This window comes from Ovis canadensis, chromosome 2 (genome assembly GCF_042477335.2).
Source record: "Ovis canadensis isolate MfBH-ARS-UI-01 breed Bighorn chromosome 2, ARS-UI_OviCan_v2, whole genome shotgun sequence".
NCBI lineage: Eukaryota > Metazoa > Chordata > Mammalia > Artiodactyla > Bovidae > Ovis > Ovis canadensis.
The window spans coordinates 155,107,204-155,126,401 of NC_091246.1; the positions used below are offsets into that span (position 1 = coordinate 155,107,204).

The following is a 19,198-nucleotide window of genomic DNA, read 5'->3' on the forward strand; positions in this document are numbered from 1 at the left end:
AGACCCTTGTCTATGTCACAGTGAAAAGAAATATCTTCAGTTTCTCTCACTTTAAAAGAACAGAAATGCCAGGTTTAAGAAGCTGCACCTCCTTTGCAGTCAAAGAAAATTATTTGGGAGGAAAAAAAATAATTGTTTCTCATTCAGCCTCACATGTGTAAAAACCTCATGAAGGAAAAAAGGAACTCACAATTACATTTTTTTTCAGGCACAGTGAGGACTTCTGAGACCTTCCTCATGATAGGGAAAAAAAAAAAACAGAGGCAGTAACCCAGATTAAAATGAGATCCATCTGAAGGCACAAGAAAAATCAAATTATTTAGTTTCACCAGTGAACTGGGGTTAGCAACAGCCTGCAGTGAGCATTTAATACAGCTCCTATTCATTGAGCCCCAGTTAAGTTCTGAGCACTGAGTTGAGTGCAACCTTGCATGATCTCTTTTCATCACTACAGTGATTCAACATAGTGGGTATTAAAATGATTAAGTAGTTTGCCTAAAATAATACATAAGAGAGACAGCATTTGTATACAGGTTGTCTGCCTCCAAAGCCACAATGTCATAAAGTCTCCTCGTTGGCAAAATAGCAGCAGCCAAATTTTGACATAGTAAAGATCAAAAGAGAAAAGGGATCTTTAGACCTGATACATAGATGGTGTTCAAATCTGTAGCAAGGAAATGGTTTGCAGAAAAACTATATGCTTAAGTGGGAATAAAAATAATGAGTGTGCTAGTTGGAAAAAAAAAAATACCACGCCAGTACTGCTTCTTTGAAAAAGGCATCAGGACCAGAGGTCAGGAAGAGATCTTGGAGATGACCTAGCCTCATCCATCTACTCTGCTGATGAAGAAGCCAAGGCCCAGAGAGTGGAAGGAGCATAAAGCAGGGTTGGCCTGCCCCATTCATGGCAGCCAACACATAGCACAGTTGGGAGGTTAACGTCAATATGGCGCTTGGAAAATAAAATGTGGTGCATAGAGGTCAACAATGTCTTTCAGTAAAACAAACAAACTTATTAGTAATTGGAGAGGCATAGACAGTTTGGTTCAGAGTCAATGAGATAAAGCCATGAAGCAGTGGACTGAGTCCCTCACCACTTCCCTCTGGATAGAATAGATATCAAACGCATGCCATTCTCTGAATCTGAACTTTATTTATATATATATATATAAATTAGATGAATTATTGCATGACTTTGTACATATTTGAAGGTGAGTATGTGGTGGTGGTTTAATAGCTAAGTCGTGTCCAACTATTGTGACCTCGTGGACTATATAGCCTGCCAAGCTCCTCTGTCCATAGCATTTCCCAGGCAAGAATACTGGAGTGGGTTGCCATTTGCTTCTCCCGGGGCTCTTCGCAACCCAGAGATCGAACCTGTGTCTCCTGCATTGCAGGCAGATTCTTCACCCCTAAGCTACCAGGGAAGCATAAATCGTTTCAAAACCCTCTCTTTTTTTTTCAGGTTTTTACCTGAGTCTTACTCATGGTCAATCCACATTTCTATCAAGCAGTCACTAAGTCGGAGAAGGCGATGGCACCCCACTCCAGTACTCTTGCCTGGAAAATCCCATGGACGGAGGAGCCTGGTGGGCTGCAGTCCATGGGGTCGTGCAGGGTCGGACACGACTGAGCGACTTCACTTTCACTTTTTACTTTCATGCATTGGAGAAGGAAATGGCAAACCACTCCAGTGTTCTTGCCTGGAGAATCCCAGGGACGGGGGAGCCTGGTGGACTGCCATTTATGGGGTCGCACAGAGTCAGACACGACTGAAGCAACTGAGCTGAGCAGTCACTAAATCGTTGAGAAGTTTGAATCTCTAGTCAATACTCCTGTTGTGTGTTCATTCATAGAAATAGATAGTTTCTTGATTAAAGCTAGGGTTGACTTAGTATTAGAGACTAAAAGCAAAAGAATCTACATTAAAGATGAGATTCAATTCTGAAAGATCCTTGAGCCACTAAAAAGTTAACCCAAGATCCCAAAGCTAGCCTAACCTTAAGTGAGAAAACAGTGCAACTTCATCTGACTTATTCCTTCTGGAGAAAGGAGTAGCATGCCTCTTTTTAAAAAAACAGAAAAAGAATCTTCAAGAAAAAATGCTAAAGTTTTCATTAGCTTGCTTTCCACAAATGCGGAACCACCTTTAACTGGCATCGTAACTTGCTTCCTCCAGAAGTCTATTGTGATTTTCTACAGGGATGCCTTTTTGATCATTTGAAACCTTTTGTGGAGAATCAGTATTAAGGAATAATGAACTTCATCTGCTGCAGGTTGTCTCTTCATTTTTAGACAATTCTTATTTTGGAGAAGATGCAAGAAATTGTGCTGTTTATAAGGCAAATAAAACGTTGCTACCCTCATACTGTGGTTCCAAACGTGAATGGATATGCAAAATTCCAAGAGGTAAAAATATTAAGATTTTTACTGTTTGTTTGCTTTCTAACCATCTATAGCATTTTCCCAAGGCAACAGTTACAGAGGTCTAAAATTTAAGCAGCCTGGACCACAGTACCAACAACCTTCATGATGAACCAGATTGCACCATTTTAGCAAAAAAAAAAAATGTGTATCATGGTGGAATGAGAAAAAATGACACCAGTGCAATATGCTAAGTTAGTGGGAAATGAAGATAACTCCCCATGTTCTGGAGTATTGTATTTTGCAAGTACAACCTGGAAGAAATGTCATTGTGACATTACAAACAAAATTACTTATCAGATTAAGTGACAGCACCAGCATAGTGTGCAATACACAGTAGGCTCTCAATAAGTGTTCACAACCTTTTTTCTTTAACCAGATTTCCCTCTTGAGCCTCCTCTTAAGTAGGAGAACTGATCACTTTCCAAGCAACATCTGGTTCTCAATAATCTTTTAAAAACCAAAGTCCAAAATATTGTGTTTAGGCCTGAAGTAATTCAGAGATAGTACATCTGTAAATAAACATCACTCACACTGGCTTGCTTTTACTTTACAGATGTGAGACCCAAGGTTCCACCCTGGTATCAGTATGGTAAGAACTATTCCTGAATTACTAACGTTATGCTACTTTATACCATTACTCTGTTGTTACATAGCACCAATGGAGTTACTCTTTTCTTGTGTTGATTGAGAACTAATTTGTTCAAATTAACCATTAATAAATAATCAAACTAGGGACTTCTTTTGTGGGCCAGTGAGTAAGACTCAACACTCCCAATACAAGAGGCCCTGGTTTCATCCCTGGTCAGGGAGCTAGATTCCTCATGCCACAACTAATGATCCCGCATGCCACAACAAAGATGGAAGATCCCGCATGCCACAACTAAGACCCAGTGTAGCCAAATAAATAAATACATATTTTTAAAAATCAAAATGTCATTAAATGTTACTAAAGAGTAATATCATAGCTTAACTCCATTTTTATGGCACATGATTTTAAAATATGCATCTAGCCCAGACTTCATGTTTCATATATGAAAGAGACCAGTGAAAATAAACTGTATACTTATGTATGTGTGGGAGTAGGTGTATTCACACACATTTTCTTAACTTTGAGTGACTAAATTACACATGTGAGGTCAATCATAGCACACCCTATTTACATTTGCATTACATTGCTCAATAATTGTTGTATCACTTCCATTGCTTATTTCTCTTCCAGATGCACCCTGGCTCTTTTATCAGGATGCAGAGTACCTTTTTCATATTTATGCCTCGGAATGGTCCTCCTTTGAGTTTGTCTGTGGCTGGCTGCGCAGTGATATTCTCACTATTCATTCTGCACATGAACAAGAATTCATCCACAGCAAAATAAGAGCGGTACTTAAATTTGATTAACTATGAGAAACTCAGAGTTTAACTCCTTCCTCAGTCCTTGAGGGGTTTTGTTTTCAAAAGACTTCAGACATTAATTTGTTTCATTGAAAGTCTTAGATTTTTAAGAATTGTTTTTCTTCCTGTTGCAAAGATTTAGAGAAAATAATGGAAACACAGGTTTACTATGTTCGTCGGTTCTTTCACTTCTCATGCTTTTTTTAGCGACAAAGATGAGTGAGTAGAATTTTATTGTTTTGTGAGGTTCATTCCATCATTCAAAGCTTATTTATTCTGCATCTACTATTCTAGGGGCTGAGGTTTTATCAGTGCTTCCAATAGACCAAAATCCCTGCCCACCTGGAGCTTCTAGTCTAGTCTAGGAAGGAAAACTGCAAGCAATACAAGTAAATAGAACTACGTAGTATTTTAGAAAAAGATAAGTGGATAGATGCATGCAGGAAGATTAAGCACTGATGAGGGACAAGGACTACTGGGAGGTGCATGCTGTTTTAAAATTCCAAATTTTACTTATAAGAGTGCAATATTTTTTAGACTCTATACAGAAAATGGTAAGAAGTGGTTCTACATTTCAACTTCAGATAAAGACTGGACTTAATCCTTTGAGAAGCTAGGCTAATTAGAAAGGAGCATGGAAAATCTATTAAATACGAAATAGACTACCAAGGAATAGTGTCAGGTTTTCCGTGTATTTCTTCAGTAAGCATTTATTGAGCATTAGCTTTGTCTCAGGCACTGTGGTATTTGTCAAGGACACAAAAATGTCAAGGACACAAAAATGAGATACAGTCAGCGTCTTTAAAAAGCTGGAAATAACACAATGTAGTAAAAGAAAAGAGAGCAGTCTGTACAAATTACCAAGGGGGCACCAGGGAGGAACAACCTCATTCCTAATTTTCTCTAGGAAACTGTTAAAGGTAAGAGAGAGCCTTTTTTCTTTTTCCATAATTTAACATTATTTCATGGTCTCCAGGAATCCTTTATTGCTCTATCATCTTTTCATATGTTTGTAAGTTAACTGTTAAAATGAAGTTCTATGTTAAAGCACCCTTGACTTGTAAGAGAAATGTCTTCCCTCACATCTCATAGGGCTTTCCTGTCTCTGTAATTCTCTTTGAACACATACAGTGAGGAGGATGCAGGTTGGGTCCACTACTGGCTTTTGATGGAAAACCCAAGAACCAGAGGGGTTAGGTGACAACTACGCTGCCCCACAGAGACACAGTGGCAGACCACCCAGGAGAACAGGCTATCCCCTAGTATCAGTTCATGCATTGCATCACTGCTTTTCATCTCCTACAAACGGAACACGTAAGTCAAAACCAGAACATTAAGTATCAACGAGTTATATATCACGACCTCAGAAAATGCATTTGTTTCTTTAGCTAGATGGCAGAGGCAGACTCCTTGCCCCAAGTGGCAGTAATAAGAGACCAGGTGAATGGCTGAAAACCAATCTATCAAGATGTAAAGGGCACATCCCAAAAGGAAGTGATGATTGGCCAATACTTACTTGTCACAGTGTCAAGCGCTGTGAAGCACTAGTGTTTAATGGCATTCAATCTTTCTAAGAACTCTCTGTGGGGAGTCTGTCAGCAGCAGATCTTACAGATGAGGAAGCGAAGCCTTTAAATGGGTGAAACAACTTTGTTACACAGCAGCTTGGCAGTGGAATTTGAAAGTGAACCCAAGTCATCTGACTTACAAGGTCATTTTCAAAAACCGCTGTGGGCAGCAGAACAGCATGTGCATTATATTAAAACAATCCATCCTCCAAAAGGCAGCCCTTGTATATTGTTGGTGAGAATGTAAATTGGTGCAGCTACTATGGAAAACAACACAAAGATTCCTCAAAGAATCCAGCAATTCCACTCCTAGGTATATATCTGGAAAAAATAAATACACTAATTTTAAAAGATACATGCGCCCCAATGTTCAGCAGTCAGCTCAGTTCAGTTGCTCGGTTCTGTCCGACTCTTTGCTACCCCACGGCCTGCAGCACGCCAGGCTTTCCTGTCCATCACCAACTCCCGAAGCTTGTTCAAACTCCTGTCCATTGAGTCGCTGAGGCCATCCAACCATCTCATCCTCTGTTATCCCCTTCTCCTCCTGCCTTCAATCTGTCCCATCATCAGGTTCTTTTCAAATGAGTCAGTTCTTCACATCAATTGGCCAAAGTATTGGAGTTTCAGCTTCAGCATCAGTCCTTCCAATGAATATTTAGGATTGATTTCCTTTAGGATTGACCGGTTGGATCTCCTTGCAGTCTAAGGGACTCTCAAGAGTCTTCTCCAACACCACAGTTCAAAAGCATCAGTTCTTCGGTGCTCAGCTTTCTTTATGGTCCAACTCTCACATCCATACATGACTACTAGAAAAACCATAGCTTTGACTAGATGGACCTTTGGGGGTAAAGTAAATGTCTCTGCTTTTTAATGTGCTGTCTAGGTTAGTCATAGCTTTTCTTCCAAGGAGCAAGCGTCTTTTAATTTCACGGCTGCAGTCACCATCTGCAGTGATTTTGGAGCCCAAGAAAATTAAGTCTGTCACTGCTTCCATTGTTTTCCCATCTATTTGCCATGAAGTGATGTGACCGGATGCCATGATCTAGATTTGTGAATGTTGAATTTTAAGCCAGCTTTTTCACTCTCCTCTTTCACTTTCATCAAGAGGTTCTTTTGTTCCTTTTCGCTCTCTGCCATACGGGTGGTGTCATCTGCATATCTGAGGTTATTGATATTTGTCCCGGCAGTCTTGATTCCAGCTTGTGCTTCATCCAGCCTGGCATTTTGCATGATGTACTCTGCATAGAAGTTAAATAAGCAGGGTGACAATATGCAGCCTTGACATTTCCTTTTCCCAATTTAGAACCAGTCCGTTGTTCCATGTCCAGTTCTAACTGTTGCTTCTTGACCTGCATACAGATTTCTCTGGAGGCAGGTCAGGTGATCTGATATTCCCATCTCTTTTAGAATTTTCTAGTTTGTTGTGATTCACACAGTCAAAAGCTTTAGCATAGTCAATAAAGCAGAAATAGATGTTTTTCTGAAATTCTCTTGCTTTTTCTATGATCCAGCAGATGTTGGCAATTTGATCTCTGGTTGCTCTGACTTTTCTAAATCCAGCTTGAACATCTGGAAGCTCTCAGTTCACATACTGTTGAAGCCTGGCTTGGAGAATTTTGAGCATTATTTTGCTAGCGTGTGAGATGAGTGCAATTGTGCAGCAGCTTGAACATTCTTCGGCATTGCCTTTCTTTGTAATTGTAATGAAAACTAACTTTTCCAGTCCTGTGGCCACTGCTGAGTTTTCCAAATTTGCTGGTGTATTGAGGGCAGCACTTTCACAGCATTGTCTTTTAGGATTTGAAATAGCTCAGCTGGAATTCCATCACCTCCACTAGCTTTGTTCATAGTGATGCTTCCTAAGACCCACTTGACTCACACTCCAGGATGTCTGGCTCTAGGTGAGTGATCACAGCATCATAGTTATCTGGGTCATTAAGATCTTTTTGTACAGTTCTTCTGTGTATTCTTGCCACCTCTTCTGAATATCTTCAGCTTCTGTTAGGTCCATACAATTTCTGTCTTTTACTGTGCCCATCTTTGTATGAAATGTTCCCTTGGTATCTCTAATGTTCTTGAAGAGATCTCTAGTCTTTCCCATTCTGTTGCTTTCCTGTTTCTTTGCACTGGTCACTTAGGAAGGCTTTCTTACCTCTCCTTGCTATTCTTTGGAACTCTGCATTCAAACGGATATATCTCTCCTTTTCTCCTTGGCCCTTTAATTCTCTTCTTTTCTCAGCTGTTTGTAAGGCCTCCTCAGACAACTATTTTGCCTTTTTGCATTTCTTTTTCTTGGGGATGGTTTTGATCACAGTTTCCTATACAATGTTATGAACCTCCATCCATAGTTCTTCAGACTCTCTATCAGGTCTAATCCCTTGAATCTATTTGTCACTTCCAGTGTATAATCGTAAGGGATTTGATTTAGGTCATACCTGAATTGTCTAGTGGTTTTCCCTACTTTCATCAATTTAAGTCTGAATTTGGCAATAAGGAGTTCATGATCTGAGCCACAGTCAGCTCCCTGTCTTGTTTTTGCTGACTATATATAGCTTCTCCATCTTTGGCTGAAAAGCAGATAATCAATCTGACTTTGGTATTGACCAATCTGGTAATGTCCATGTGTAAAGTCTTCTCTTGTGTTGTTGGAAGAGGGTAATTTGCTATGACCAGTATGTTTTCTTGGCAAAATTCTGTTAGTCTTTGCCCTGCTTAATTTTGTACTCCAAGGCCAAACTAGCTTGTTACTCCAGGTATCTCTTGACTATGTACTTTTGCATTCCAGTCCCCTATGATGAAAAGGACATCTTTTTTTTGGTGTTGGTTCTAGAAGGTCTTGTAGATCTTTATAGAACCATTCAACTTCAGCTTCTTTGGCATCAGTGATTGAGGCATAGACTTGGATTACTGTGATATTGAATGGTTTGCCTTGGAAACAAACAGAGATCATTCTGTCATTTTTGAGACTGCACCCAAGTACTGCATTTTGGACTCTTTTGTTGACTACAAGTCCTCCTACATTCCTCCCAAGGGATTCGTGCCCACAGTAGTAGATGTAATGGTCATCTGAATTAAATTTGCCCATTCCAGTCCGTTTTAGTTCACTGATTCCCAAACTGTTGATGTTTGCTCTTGCCATCTCCTGTTTAACCACTTCCACTTTATCTTGATTCATGGACCTAACATTCCAGGTTCCTATGCAATATTGTTCTTTACAGCATCGGACTTTACTTCTGTCATCAATCACATCCACAGCTGGGTGTTGATTTTACTTTAGCTCAGCCTCTTCATTCTTTACTGAGCCCTTCTCCAGCAGCATATTGAGCACCTACCAACCTGGGGAGTTCTTCTTTCAGTGTGACATCTTTTCGCCTTTTTATATTGTTCATGGGGTTCTCAAGGCAAGAATACTGAAGTGGTTTGCCATTCCCTTCTCCGGGGGACCACGTTTTGTCAATAGCCCAGATAGGAAAATAATCTAAGTGTCCATCAATAGATAAATGGATAAAGATGTGTCATATATATGCAGTGGAATATTAGTCATAAAAAGAATGAAAGTTGGCCATTTGCAACACCATGTATGGACCAAGAGGGTATTGTGCTTCATGAAGTAAGTCAGAGAAAGATAAATACTGTGCATTATCACTTATATGTGGAATCTTAAAAAATAAAACAAATGATGAATATAACAAAACAGAAACAAGCTCATAGATACAGAAAATGAACTAGTGATCATCAGTGGGGAGAAGAAAAGGGGAGGGGCAAGATAAGGGTAGAGGATTAAGAAGTATAACCTACTATGTATAAAATAAATAAGCTTCAAGGATATATTATACAGCACAGGGAAATATAGCCATTATTTTACAATAAATTTAGTGGAGTATAATCTGTAAAAGATTTTGAATCGCTATGTTATACACATGAAACTAATATAATATTGTAAATGAACTATACCTCAATTTTTTAATTAATTAAAAATAAAATAATATAAAGTCCCTCCCCAAATGATAGCTGCCAGCTCTGTCTCAGACATGAACAGTGAAGGGCTTCTTTGATCCTTCCAGCAGAGCTTAGGTCTTTGGAGAACCTCTGTACCCTTTTCTCTTCACCTTTTCCGTAATTCACTCTCTCAGTCTTCGGTGGTTGGGAAGCCAGTGGGAATGGCAGAGTTAATACCTCTCATGGAATGGAATAGTAAAACCCCATGGGCTTACCATTTAAGAAGGCATAGCCAGTGCCATGATCTAGAGTTGAGGATTCGATCTAGTGATCCCAAGCCAGACAAACCCTGTGGTGTCTTAGATGGTAAAAGTGTTACCCAGCCTATGACCCGGTTGATACAGAATGTTCTTTCAGTGTCACAGGTGAGCGGCTGACTGATCCAACACCACAGTGTGCCACAGAGAGTAAAGGGTGGGGAGACACAGCATGGGGCAAGGGAACCGAAGGGAATGGCATCAATTTAGAGAGAAGAATGCTGTGTCTTTCTAAAGCAGTTCTTCCTCCTGCATATTTGTAGCTATTAGGCAATTTTTGTTCAAGATAGTGATAGTATTTATGGTGACCTACATTTCTTAGGTCAGTCCAGAAGTTCTGGATGAGGAACTAAACATGTAGAGGTCACACCACTCATTTTTGTAGCACACCCATCCTATAATTGCAGGAAGAATAGACGTAATTAAATATTTTTAAAGTTACATATGTATTGTATAGCTTCTCTACAAAGAATAGTGACTCAGAAATACGAAAGACAAAAATATCATTCTTTGGGGGAGTAGAAGAACTAATTATTGAGAAAGAAAGCTGGATGCAGTTTTTTAAAAGTCTGAAGCAGAATTTTTTAAAAAGAATGTTTCCATCTTGGAAAAGTGATGAGGCATAATTTCCTCTTTGACTAACAGAAGACCACAGGGGAATTTTTGAGAACAAATTTTTTGAGTCATCTTATTGGTCAGATCAATGCCAAAAAAATTTTAAAAATGAGCACTTTACGAGTTGTTTGACATGAACTAATATTGTTATGCTGTGTTGTGCAATAAATATTTGCATTTCAAAACTGCAGTTTACTCTTATTTTTTCAATTTTACTTAAAAAATTTTCTGACAAAAATATATCAAATCTATTAGTCATCCCCCCAAATCTGGTGTTTTAAATCCTTAAAATAATTTGGTTTTGCTATTTTTATGGAAACATTTTAAGAGATAACAGGTTGTTCTCCCTTACATTGCTTTGTAGATTAGTATATTGGATATTATTGTGGGTTATTTGTTTATGCTAAGTGTTCTTCCCATATGATGCTATCTATAATGAATACTTGTAACAAAACAAATTGATATCATGAAGTCCATGGCTGTATCACATTTTTTATACAAAAGAATACTAGTATCTTTTATTGTTGTGGTTTTACACCTAAAGTGAAATCCACAACATCTATTTTTCACATTGGATTTTTTACTCTGAGTGTCTTCTCACTTGACCTATGAAGTTCTGTCCCATGTCACAACAGGTTGTGATGTACCATGTGGAGGATTACCATGCTATAATTGAGGTGGTAATAAATATGCCACTTAAGATGTGGTAGTTGTAATTTGTCTTTACAGATCCTTAATTGGGGCAATGAACAAGCAGACCATGATTCCCGCTATTGCTGCACACGAGACCTCTTTAGATTGAATGAAATGGTTGTGGTTCTCCCACTGAGTTCACAGCCAGTCTCCATGGACCCATTCCAGAGGCTGACAATAGGAGCCTAGATTCAGCGTGTAAGAACACGTCCATGAAACAGCACCTCCGGGAGCCAAAACTACAGTCGCTCCATCTTGCATTATTCACAAACTGCTGATGTGGCAGACAGCCACACTGGTTAAGGAGTAAAAATACTCGCGTATAAATCAGAATGTTAGAGAGCTATTAGGTTCTGTTGTATGATGACTTGAAATTCACATGGGAAAAAAAAAATGTTTTTAAAATGCATCTCCAAGTCTTTGCAGAAGAAATGAAAGTGAAAATTTAAATGTATAATGCCTTCAAGTTAACAGGGTTTTAGCATAAAAAGTTAAGTTACATTTCACACACAGCACACACACAATAAACAATATTGATTTAGAGGCCTTAGAGAAATCCTTAATGCCTCTTCTTCCTTTATAGTTGAAGAGGGAAATTTCCTGGGTCATAAGTCCAGCATTACATCTGGTCTAACGTGTATATTCACATGCATGTCTATGATGTTTCAAGTTTATTCTTTATTGTATTGAGATTATGTGATAAATAACAGCATAAATTAATAAAATATAGAAAGGATAATTTTCTAGTTGTCAAGCACTGGAAATACTGCAGTATTCTTTTGTCCTATACTGTAGTTTCCTTTTGAATGGGGGAGAGGGCTAATACTTACAATCAGACTAATGCCTAAAATACAAGTTCTTTTTACTATTGAGGTCTTTATGCCTCGAACTGTTTTTCAAGTATTGTGGTTTTGCAGTAAATTTTTATAAATCATTGAGAGAATAAGTCACTAAACTTTTAGTTTACAAAGGAATTCTATTTCACTTGACAATATTACTTTATAAATCCCTACTATGAGAGTTAGAAAATTTATTTTCTCATATATAAGAAACATTGTAACAAAGTTATGTATGAAAGTAAAATTATTTGAAATATTTGATTCCAATTTTCTTCTATAATGAGGAGGGAGTAGTTTAGAAAGACGAAGTTTCAGGTTTTCTCAAGATGCTTGGCCTTAGTGTACTCTTCTTTAAATAACTGGGTAAAATACTGAAGAATAGAAAGCTATTAACAGCAACCCCATTAATCTTAATAGTGTAAAGGGAAAACAAGTAGAATAAATGCTGACATTCTCTCTCTTTTTTAAATAGCTATCAAAGTATGGTGTAAATTGGTGGATTGGACTTCGAGAAGAAAGAGCCAATGATGAATTTCGGTATGGACCTAGATTAATTTGCATTTAACCCTGTTTGACAGGTTTTTTATTCGCAGAGTGATTGGACTAGATCTTAGTGGTTAATTTGTTGAATAGCTTTCAAACATTATCGTTAACTTATAAATTTTCATTTCCCTAACTAAAGACATGAGTATTTTTTTTAATTTAATAAAATAATTATGTCTCCAGTTCATACCCCAGAACTCCAAAAATGGTCTTAAAGACTGAATGTGCAGAATGAGAGAAGACTTTTAATTTCTTAATTTTCTTGCAGTTGGAGAGATGGATCACCAGTAATATATCAGAACTGGGACAAAGGAAAAGAAAGATCTATGGGCCTTAATGAGAGCCAGAGGTGTGGCTTCATTTCATCCATAACAGGTTATTTTATTAATCCATTTTGGGGTTTATAATGCACACATAATTTTCAGAAGACTTAAAGTCTCCTTTTAATTGCATTAATTCAGTGAGAAGGTTCTGTTTGGTTATTTTGCTTTTCAACCGCGTGTGTTTAATTTGATCAGTCTTAAGTTTCCTACAGCTTGTTCCATGCATTCATGTTCTTGAAAATAGTTTACATCTAGATAAGTCCTTCATCTTGAACCAAAACTACCAAAAATGTGCCTACTGAAATGGGTCAAAAACTTGCCTAATACTGTTCTCTATGAAATTTCAATATGGGCCCATTAAAAAAAATCTGTTTGTAGTATCCAGTGTATAATTGGCCAGAATTTTAACCTCTGAAATTTTTTTCCATTTACGAAAAATTTTCCCTGAATTCATTCTTTTTACACATTTGGCCTTAATTGCTGCTTGCCTTAGAACACCAACGCTCTGCCAGTTGGACTTAGAGGCACATGTATGTCTAAGCTGGGTTTTTTCATTCTGTGCATCAGTGCAGTGTTATTGGGGTTGATCGTCCACTCATATCCATTCCGCTTTCTATCCAATAAGAGGTAATGATGTTCCTAACAGATCCTCCCAAGTCAGGAGAAGTAAAACTATGGAAAGCCATCTCTGGCTTAAGGGCAACTGCAGAGAAAGGAGAGGAAAATCCATGTTGTTAATCAGCTTGCTTTTGCCAGCAGGTGTCACAACAGCCTACAGAAAGGCTGTTTGTGATTCTGGAAGAAGAGCAGCTAATCTGAATTGAAAATAGCATTCCAGCCCCTCCTTCAAAATGCCAATATCTTTTTGGCTCATACCCCTCACACTAGAAAGCAGAATCTTCCCCTGCAATTTACGTGCATCCTTGTCCTGTTCTGGAACTTATGACTTGAATGCTAATGAAATACATTCTATAATCTTTACTCTGAAAATAAAGACTTTCTAATTATTTTCTAAGAGACTGAGGACTTTGGGACACATCTTCCTGAGGGCATGTCTCTAATTAGTACATTCTAGTGTTTTGTTCAAGGGTCAGTGTTGAAAAGTGCTTCTTCCTTGGAAGTTCCTGGGTTATTTTTTTCTAAAAATGTTTTCTAAATTATTATATTTTTAAGAATTAGAGTAGAAATGATCGTCTGTTATTTTAGAATCTTTTCCCTCTTTTTGCCTTGAAGTGGAATACTTTAAAACAAAGAATATTTATTTATCTTAATCTTTCAAAAATTCATATTTTCTGGCTTTTATTAAAAATTAGGAGATTTGGAAATAGCAGGCCCCAGTCTCACATGGCAACAACTGATTAAAGCTTGCACTCTTAGTAAAACAAAAATATTACTCTACAAAAATATCCTTTGTTAAACAAGTCAAATGTTCTTAAAACTTTCAACAGTGTTGTGATTTCATTTCCAATATTTGTTTGCATTTTTCTTGCATTTGCAAAATTTCTACATTCTTAAATTAGAATTACTGATTTGACATTTTCCCCAGTTAGCTCTTGTCACAGAGAACTCTATAGTTAGTAGTTAAATATAGTTCAATTTCCAGATTTAAAAAAGTATGGTAAACCAAAGCAGTCACACAAAAAAATTGACCATTACAGAATTTCTACATCACCATTATTTTCTATTATTTCTAACCATTTTCTCCTCCAGGTCTCTGGGCTAGTGAAGAGTGTTCAATTTCTATGCCTAGCATCTGTAAGCGAAAAAAGGTTTGGGTCATAGAAAAAGAGAGAGATATTCCAAAACAACATGGAACATGTCCCAAAGGATGGTTATATTTTGACTATAAGGTAAACTTGTTTTCAAAAAGTTGCTTTTGTTTTTCTTTTGTAGATGTTAATTTTAGAATGTAATTAAAAGTGGGCCTGGCTATGAAAAACCATTGGACCTGGAATTTTTTTGTCACAATTTTCAAGGCATTTGAGAAGTTTTCTATTTAGGGACAGATTTCTTGAAATGAGATGGTTTTGTCAACAACAGCTTTGACACCACCCTCCATTTGTATACGCAGTTTTTGCCACTGACATTGTCATTCATTGTGCTGTATGACTATTTCATTTAGGTGTGATGTGCGTGCATGCACACGTGTGTGTGTGTGTGTGTCTAGGCCATGTTCCCAAATGAGCCGTCAACTCCAGAGGGCCCAGGCTGTTTTCTTCTTTTGTGTCTTTCTGCCTGGAGCCCACATATAGCTCTACACGCCTTGTGAATTGACCAACTAATAACGTAGCTCAGTCAGCTTTGTCTTGAGCCTCATAAAGCTGGTGCTTCCATGAAGAATTGAATTTTTTTCTAATTTTTTAAAGTGGCCAGTGGGGATATTGTAAGCCAGATTTATTATTTCTGATACTGTCTCCAATTAAGGCCAAAATTTCCCCTCCATTCCTTGTTTTAAAATAAAATTACTTTATAGGCCTTAGGTGGAAGTAATTAAAATGCATCTCAAATTATAAATGTTTAACTCTTTGATAATTAAAAAGCTCAAACTGTGCCATAATTTCATATACTAATATGAAATTGCTCCTCCAGCATAGGCAATTTTCAGTCTATATGTTTAGTTACATTGGCAGGGCATTCTCTCCCTTGCGATCTTCCTCTCATTGTTATGAGGTCATGTGTATTTAATACATATTTATTGAGCACATACGTATTTGGGACTGATATTTTTAATTGTGGTAAAATTCACATAACATAGAATGTATCATCTTAACCATTTTTAGTGTTAAGTATATGCTTCCCTCATAGCTCAGTCGGTAAAGAATCTGCCTGCAATGCAGGAGACCTGGGTTCGATTCCTGGTTCGGGAAGATCCCCTGGAGAAAGAAATGGCAATCCACTCCAGTATTCTTGCCTGGAAAATCCCATGGAAGGGAAGCCCGGCGGGCTACAGTCCATGGGTTGCAAGAGTCAGACACGACTTGGAGACTTAAACCACCACCATATGCATGTTGCTGTGCAATGACTCTGCAGACCGTTTTCATCTTGTAAAATTGAAACTCTAAACCCATTAAACAACAGCCTCTCACTCTCCCTCTTCACAGCCCCTAGCCACCACTACTTTACTCTGTCTTTATTAATTTGACAGCTTCAGATACCAGACGTGAACGGAATCATATAGTACTTGTCCTTTTGTAACTGGCTTATTTCACTTAGAGCAGTGTCCTCCACGCTCACCCATATTGTAGCAAGTGTCAGAATTTCCTTCCTCTTGAAGACTGAATAATATTCCATCATATGTACATAACACATTTTGTTTTTCCACTTATCCATCAATGGACATTTGAGTTTCTCCCACCCTGTAGCTGCTTCTGCTGGCAATTACATATATACATACATATATGTATGTGTGTGTGTGTATATCTTATTTTATTGAATGTTTAAAATACACAGAACAGTTATACCATCTTACATATGAGAAGACTGAGGCTAATAATGTTGTGTAGGTTTTTTTGAAACTTACAGCAAATAAGTCTCAGGCTGAGAATCAACCTCAGATTTTCTGACCCTGAGTATTGTCCCCTTCCTACAGCTGCCACTTCATATAAGTCCTTAAGAATTACCAAATCACCTTAGCTCTGGGATACAATCGGTCCAGTGGCAGTGCGAGATATTTTCTAAAATAATATAGTTGTTCTCTAAAATGTTATATAATATAGAGATATACTGCTTTTAATAGTCGAGAGAATTCCCTGATGGTCCAATGGCTGACTCTACATTCCCAACGCAGAGGGCCTGGCTTTGATCCCTGGTCAGGCAACTAGATCCCACATACCGCAACTAAGACCCAGTGCAGCCAAATATATGAATAAATAAATATCTTTAAAAAATAATTGAAACTTTCAGTGCTTCTTATTTCTAAAACTATAAAATATTTTTACCAGTTATGATTACATATATATTTCAATATGACAAAATACCAAATATTCAATAGGATTTGAGTATTACTAAGTTTTTTATTAAAACCTTTGACAATTGTTTTTTAGGTTATTTTATTGTGGTAAAATATATAATATAAAATATGCTATTTAAGCCATTTTTAAGTGTGCAGTTCATGGCATTAATTACATCCACAGTATTGTTCAGCCATCACTTCTGTTTCCAAAGCTTATCATCATCCCAGACAGAAACTCTGTCACTGGCTAAGCAATGCCTCCCAATTCCCTTTCCCCTCCAGCCCATAAAGTGAAAGAAAGTGTTAGATGCTCAGTTGTGTCTAACTCTTTGCGACTCTATGGATTGCAGCCCACCAGGCTCCTCTGTCTATGGAATTCTCCAGGCAGGAACACTGGAGTGGGTTGCCATGCCCTTTTCCAGGTGATCTTGCTGACCCAGGGATCAAACCTGGGTCTCCCACATTGCAGGCAGATTCTTTAGCATCTGAGCCACCACGGAAGTCCCCTCCAGCCCACAGTAAGCCCTAATCTATTTTCCATCTCTATGAGTTTGCCTATTCTAGACAATTGAGATAAATGAACTCATACAACGTTTGCCCTTTTGTGGCAGGCTTAGATAACTTAGCATAATGCTTTCAAGGTTCACCCATGTTATAGCATGCATCAGAACTTCATTCCTTTTATGACTTAATATTCCATATCACATTTTGTTTATCTATTCATTTGTTGATGGACTTCAGTTATTTCTACTTTTTAACTATTATGAATAAATCTGCTAGGAACATTGGCATACACAAGGATCTCCTGGAGTCCTGTTTTCACTTCTTTGTGGTATATACCTAGAAGTGGAATTGCTACATCATATGCTAATTCTGTGTTTAACTTTTTGAAGACCCAGCAAACTGTTTTTCACAATGGTTGAACCATTTTATAATCCTGCCAACAGTGTATGCTAACAATTTTTCCACATCCTTGAAAATACTTGTTATTACCCATGTTTTTGATTACTGCCAATACTCAGTTCAGTTCAGTTCAGTCACTCAGTCGTGTCCGACTCTTTGCAACCCCATGAATTGCAGCATGCCAGGCCTTTCTGTCCCTCACCAACTCCCGGAGTTCACTCAAACTCACGTCCATCGAGTCGGTGATGCCATCCAGCCATCTCATCCTCTGTCGTCCCCTTCTCCTCCTGCCCCCAGTCCCTCCCAGCATCAGAGACTTTTCCAATGAGTCAACTCTTTGCATGAGGTGGCCAAAGTACTGGAGTTTCAGCTTCAGCATTGTTCCTTCCAAAGAACACCCAGGACTGACCTCCTTTAGAATGGACTGGTTGGATCTCAAGAGTCTTCTCCAACACCACAGTTCAAAAGCATCAATTCTTCAGTGCTCAGCTTTCTTCACAGTCCAACTCTCACTTCCATACATGACCACTGGAAAAACCATAGCCTTGACTAAATGGACCTTTGGCAAAGGACCTGTTGGCAAAATAATGTCTATGCTTCTTAATATGCTATCTAGGTTGGTCATAACTTTCCTTCCAAGGAGTAAGCGTCTTTTAATTTCATGGCTACAATCACCATCTGCCATGATTTTGGATCCCAGGAAAATAAAGTCTGACACTGTTTCCCCTGTTTCCCCATCTATTTCCCATGAAGTGATGGGACCAGATGCATGATCTTAGTTTTCTGAATGTTGAGCTTTAAGCCAACATTTTCACTCTCCTCTTTCACTTTCATCAAGAGGCTTTTTAATTCCTCTTCACTTTCTGCCATAAGGGTGGTGTCATCTGCATATCTGAGGTTATTGATATTTCTCCCAGCAATCTTGATTCCAGCTTGTGCTTCTTCCAGTCCAGCTTGTGCTTCTTCCAGTCCAGCGTTTCTCATGATGTACTCTGCATAGAAGTTAAATAAGCAGGGTGACAATATACAGCCTTGACGTCCTCCTTTTCCTATTTGGAACCAGTCTGTTGTTCTATGTCCAGTTCTAACTGTTGCTTCCTGACCTACATATAGGTTTCTCGAGAGACAGGTTAGGTAGTCTGGTATTCCCATCTCTTTCAGAATTTTCCACAGTTTATTGTGATCCACATAGTCAAAGGCTTTGGCATAGTCAATAAAGCAGAAATAGACTGCCAATACTAAGTCTAGTGTTATCTCATTGTTTTGACTTGCATTTCCCTCATGACTAATGATGTTGGGCATCTTCTCCTGTGCTTATTGACCATTTATATATTGTCTTTGAAAAATGTCTGTTCAACTCTTTTGCCCACTTTTTATTTGGGTTGTTTTTTTTGTTGTTGAGTTGTAAGAGATCTTTATATAATCTAGATATAAAACTCTTATCAGATATATGTTTTGTAGGTATTTTCTCTCATTCTTTAGGTTGTCTTTTTACTTTATTGATAATGTCCTTTGATGTATACAAGTTTTTAATTTTAATGAAATCCAATTTATCTGATTTTTTTTTCTGTTGCTCACACTGTTGGTGTCATATCTAAGGGATATGTTGTTAAATCCAAGGTCACAAATATTTACCTTATGCTTTCTTCTAAAAGCTTTATAGTTTTAGCTTTTACATTTAGGTTTTAGT

The 19,198-nt window shown here is 38.0% G+C and overlaps 1 protein-coding gene across 1 annotated transcript in view; it reads left to right on the forward strand.

Moving 5' to 3' along the window:
• PLA2R1 (phospholipase A2 receptor 1) overlaps nucleotides 1-19,198 on the forward strand; it is a 126,505-nt gene that overhangs the window by 83,542 nt on the left and 23,765 nt on the right. The window contains 6 exon segments of the mRNA XM_069577407.1: nucleotides 2,277-2,409; nucleotides 2,981-3,016; nucleotides 3,647-3,804; nucleotides 12,260-12,324; nucleotides 12,599-12,705; nucleotides 14,364-14,503. Of these exon segments, the coding sequence (XP_069433508.1) occupies nucleotides 2,277-2,409; nucleotides 2,981-3,016; nucleotides 3,647-3,804; nucleotides 12,260-12,324; nucleotides 12,599-12,705; nucleotides 14,364-14,503 (639 nt within the window).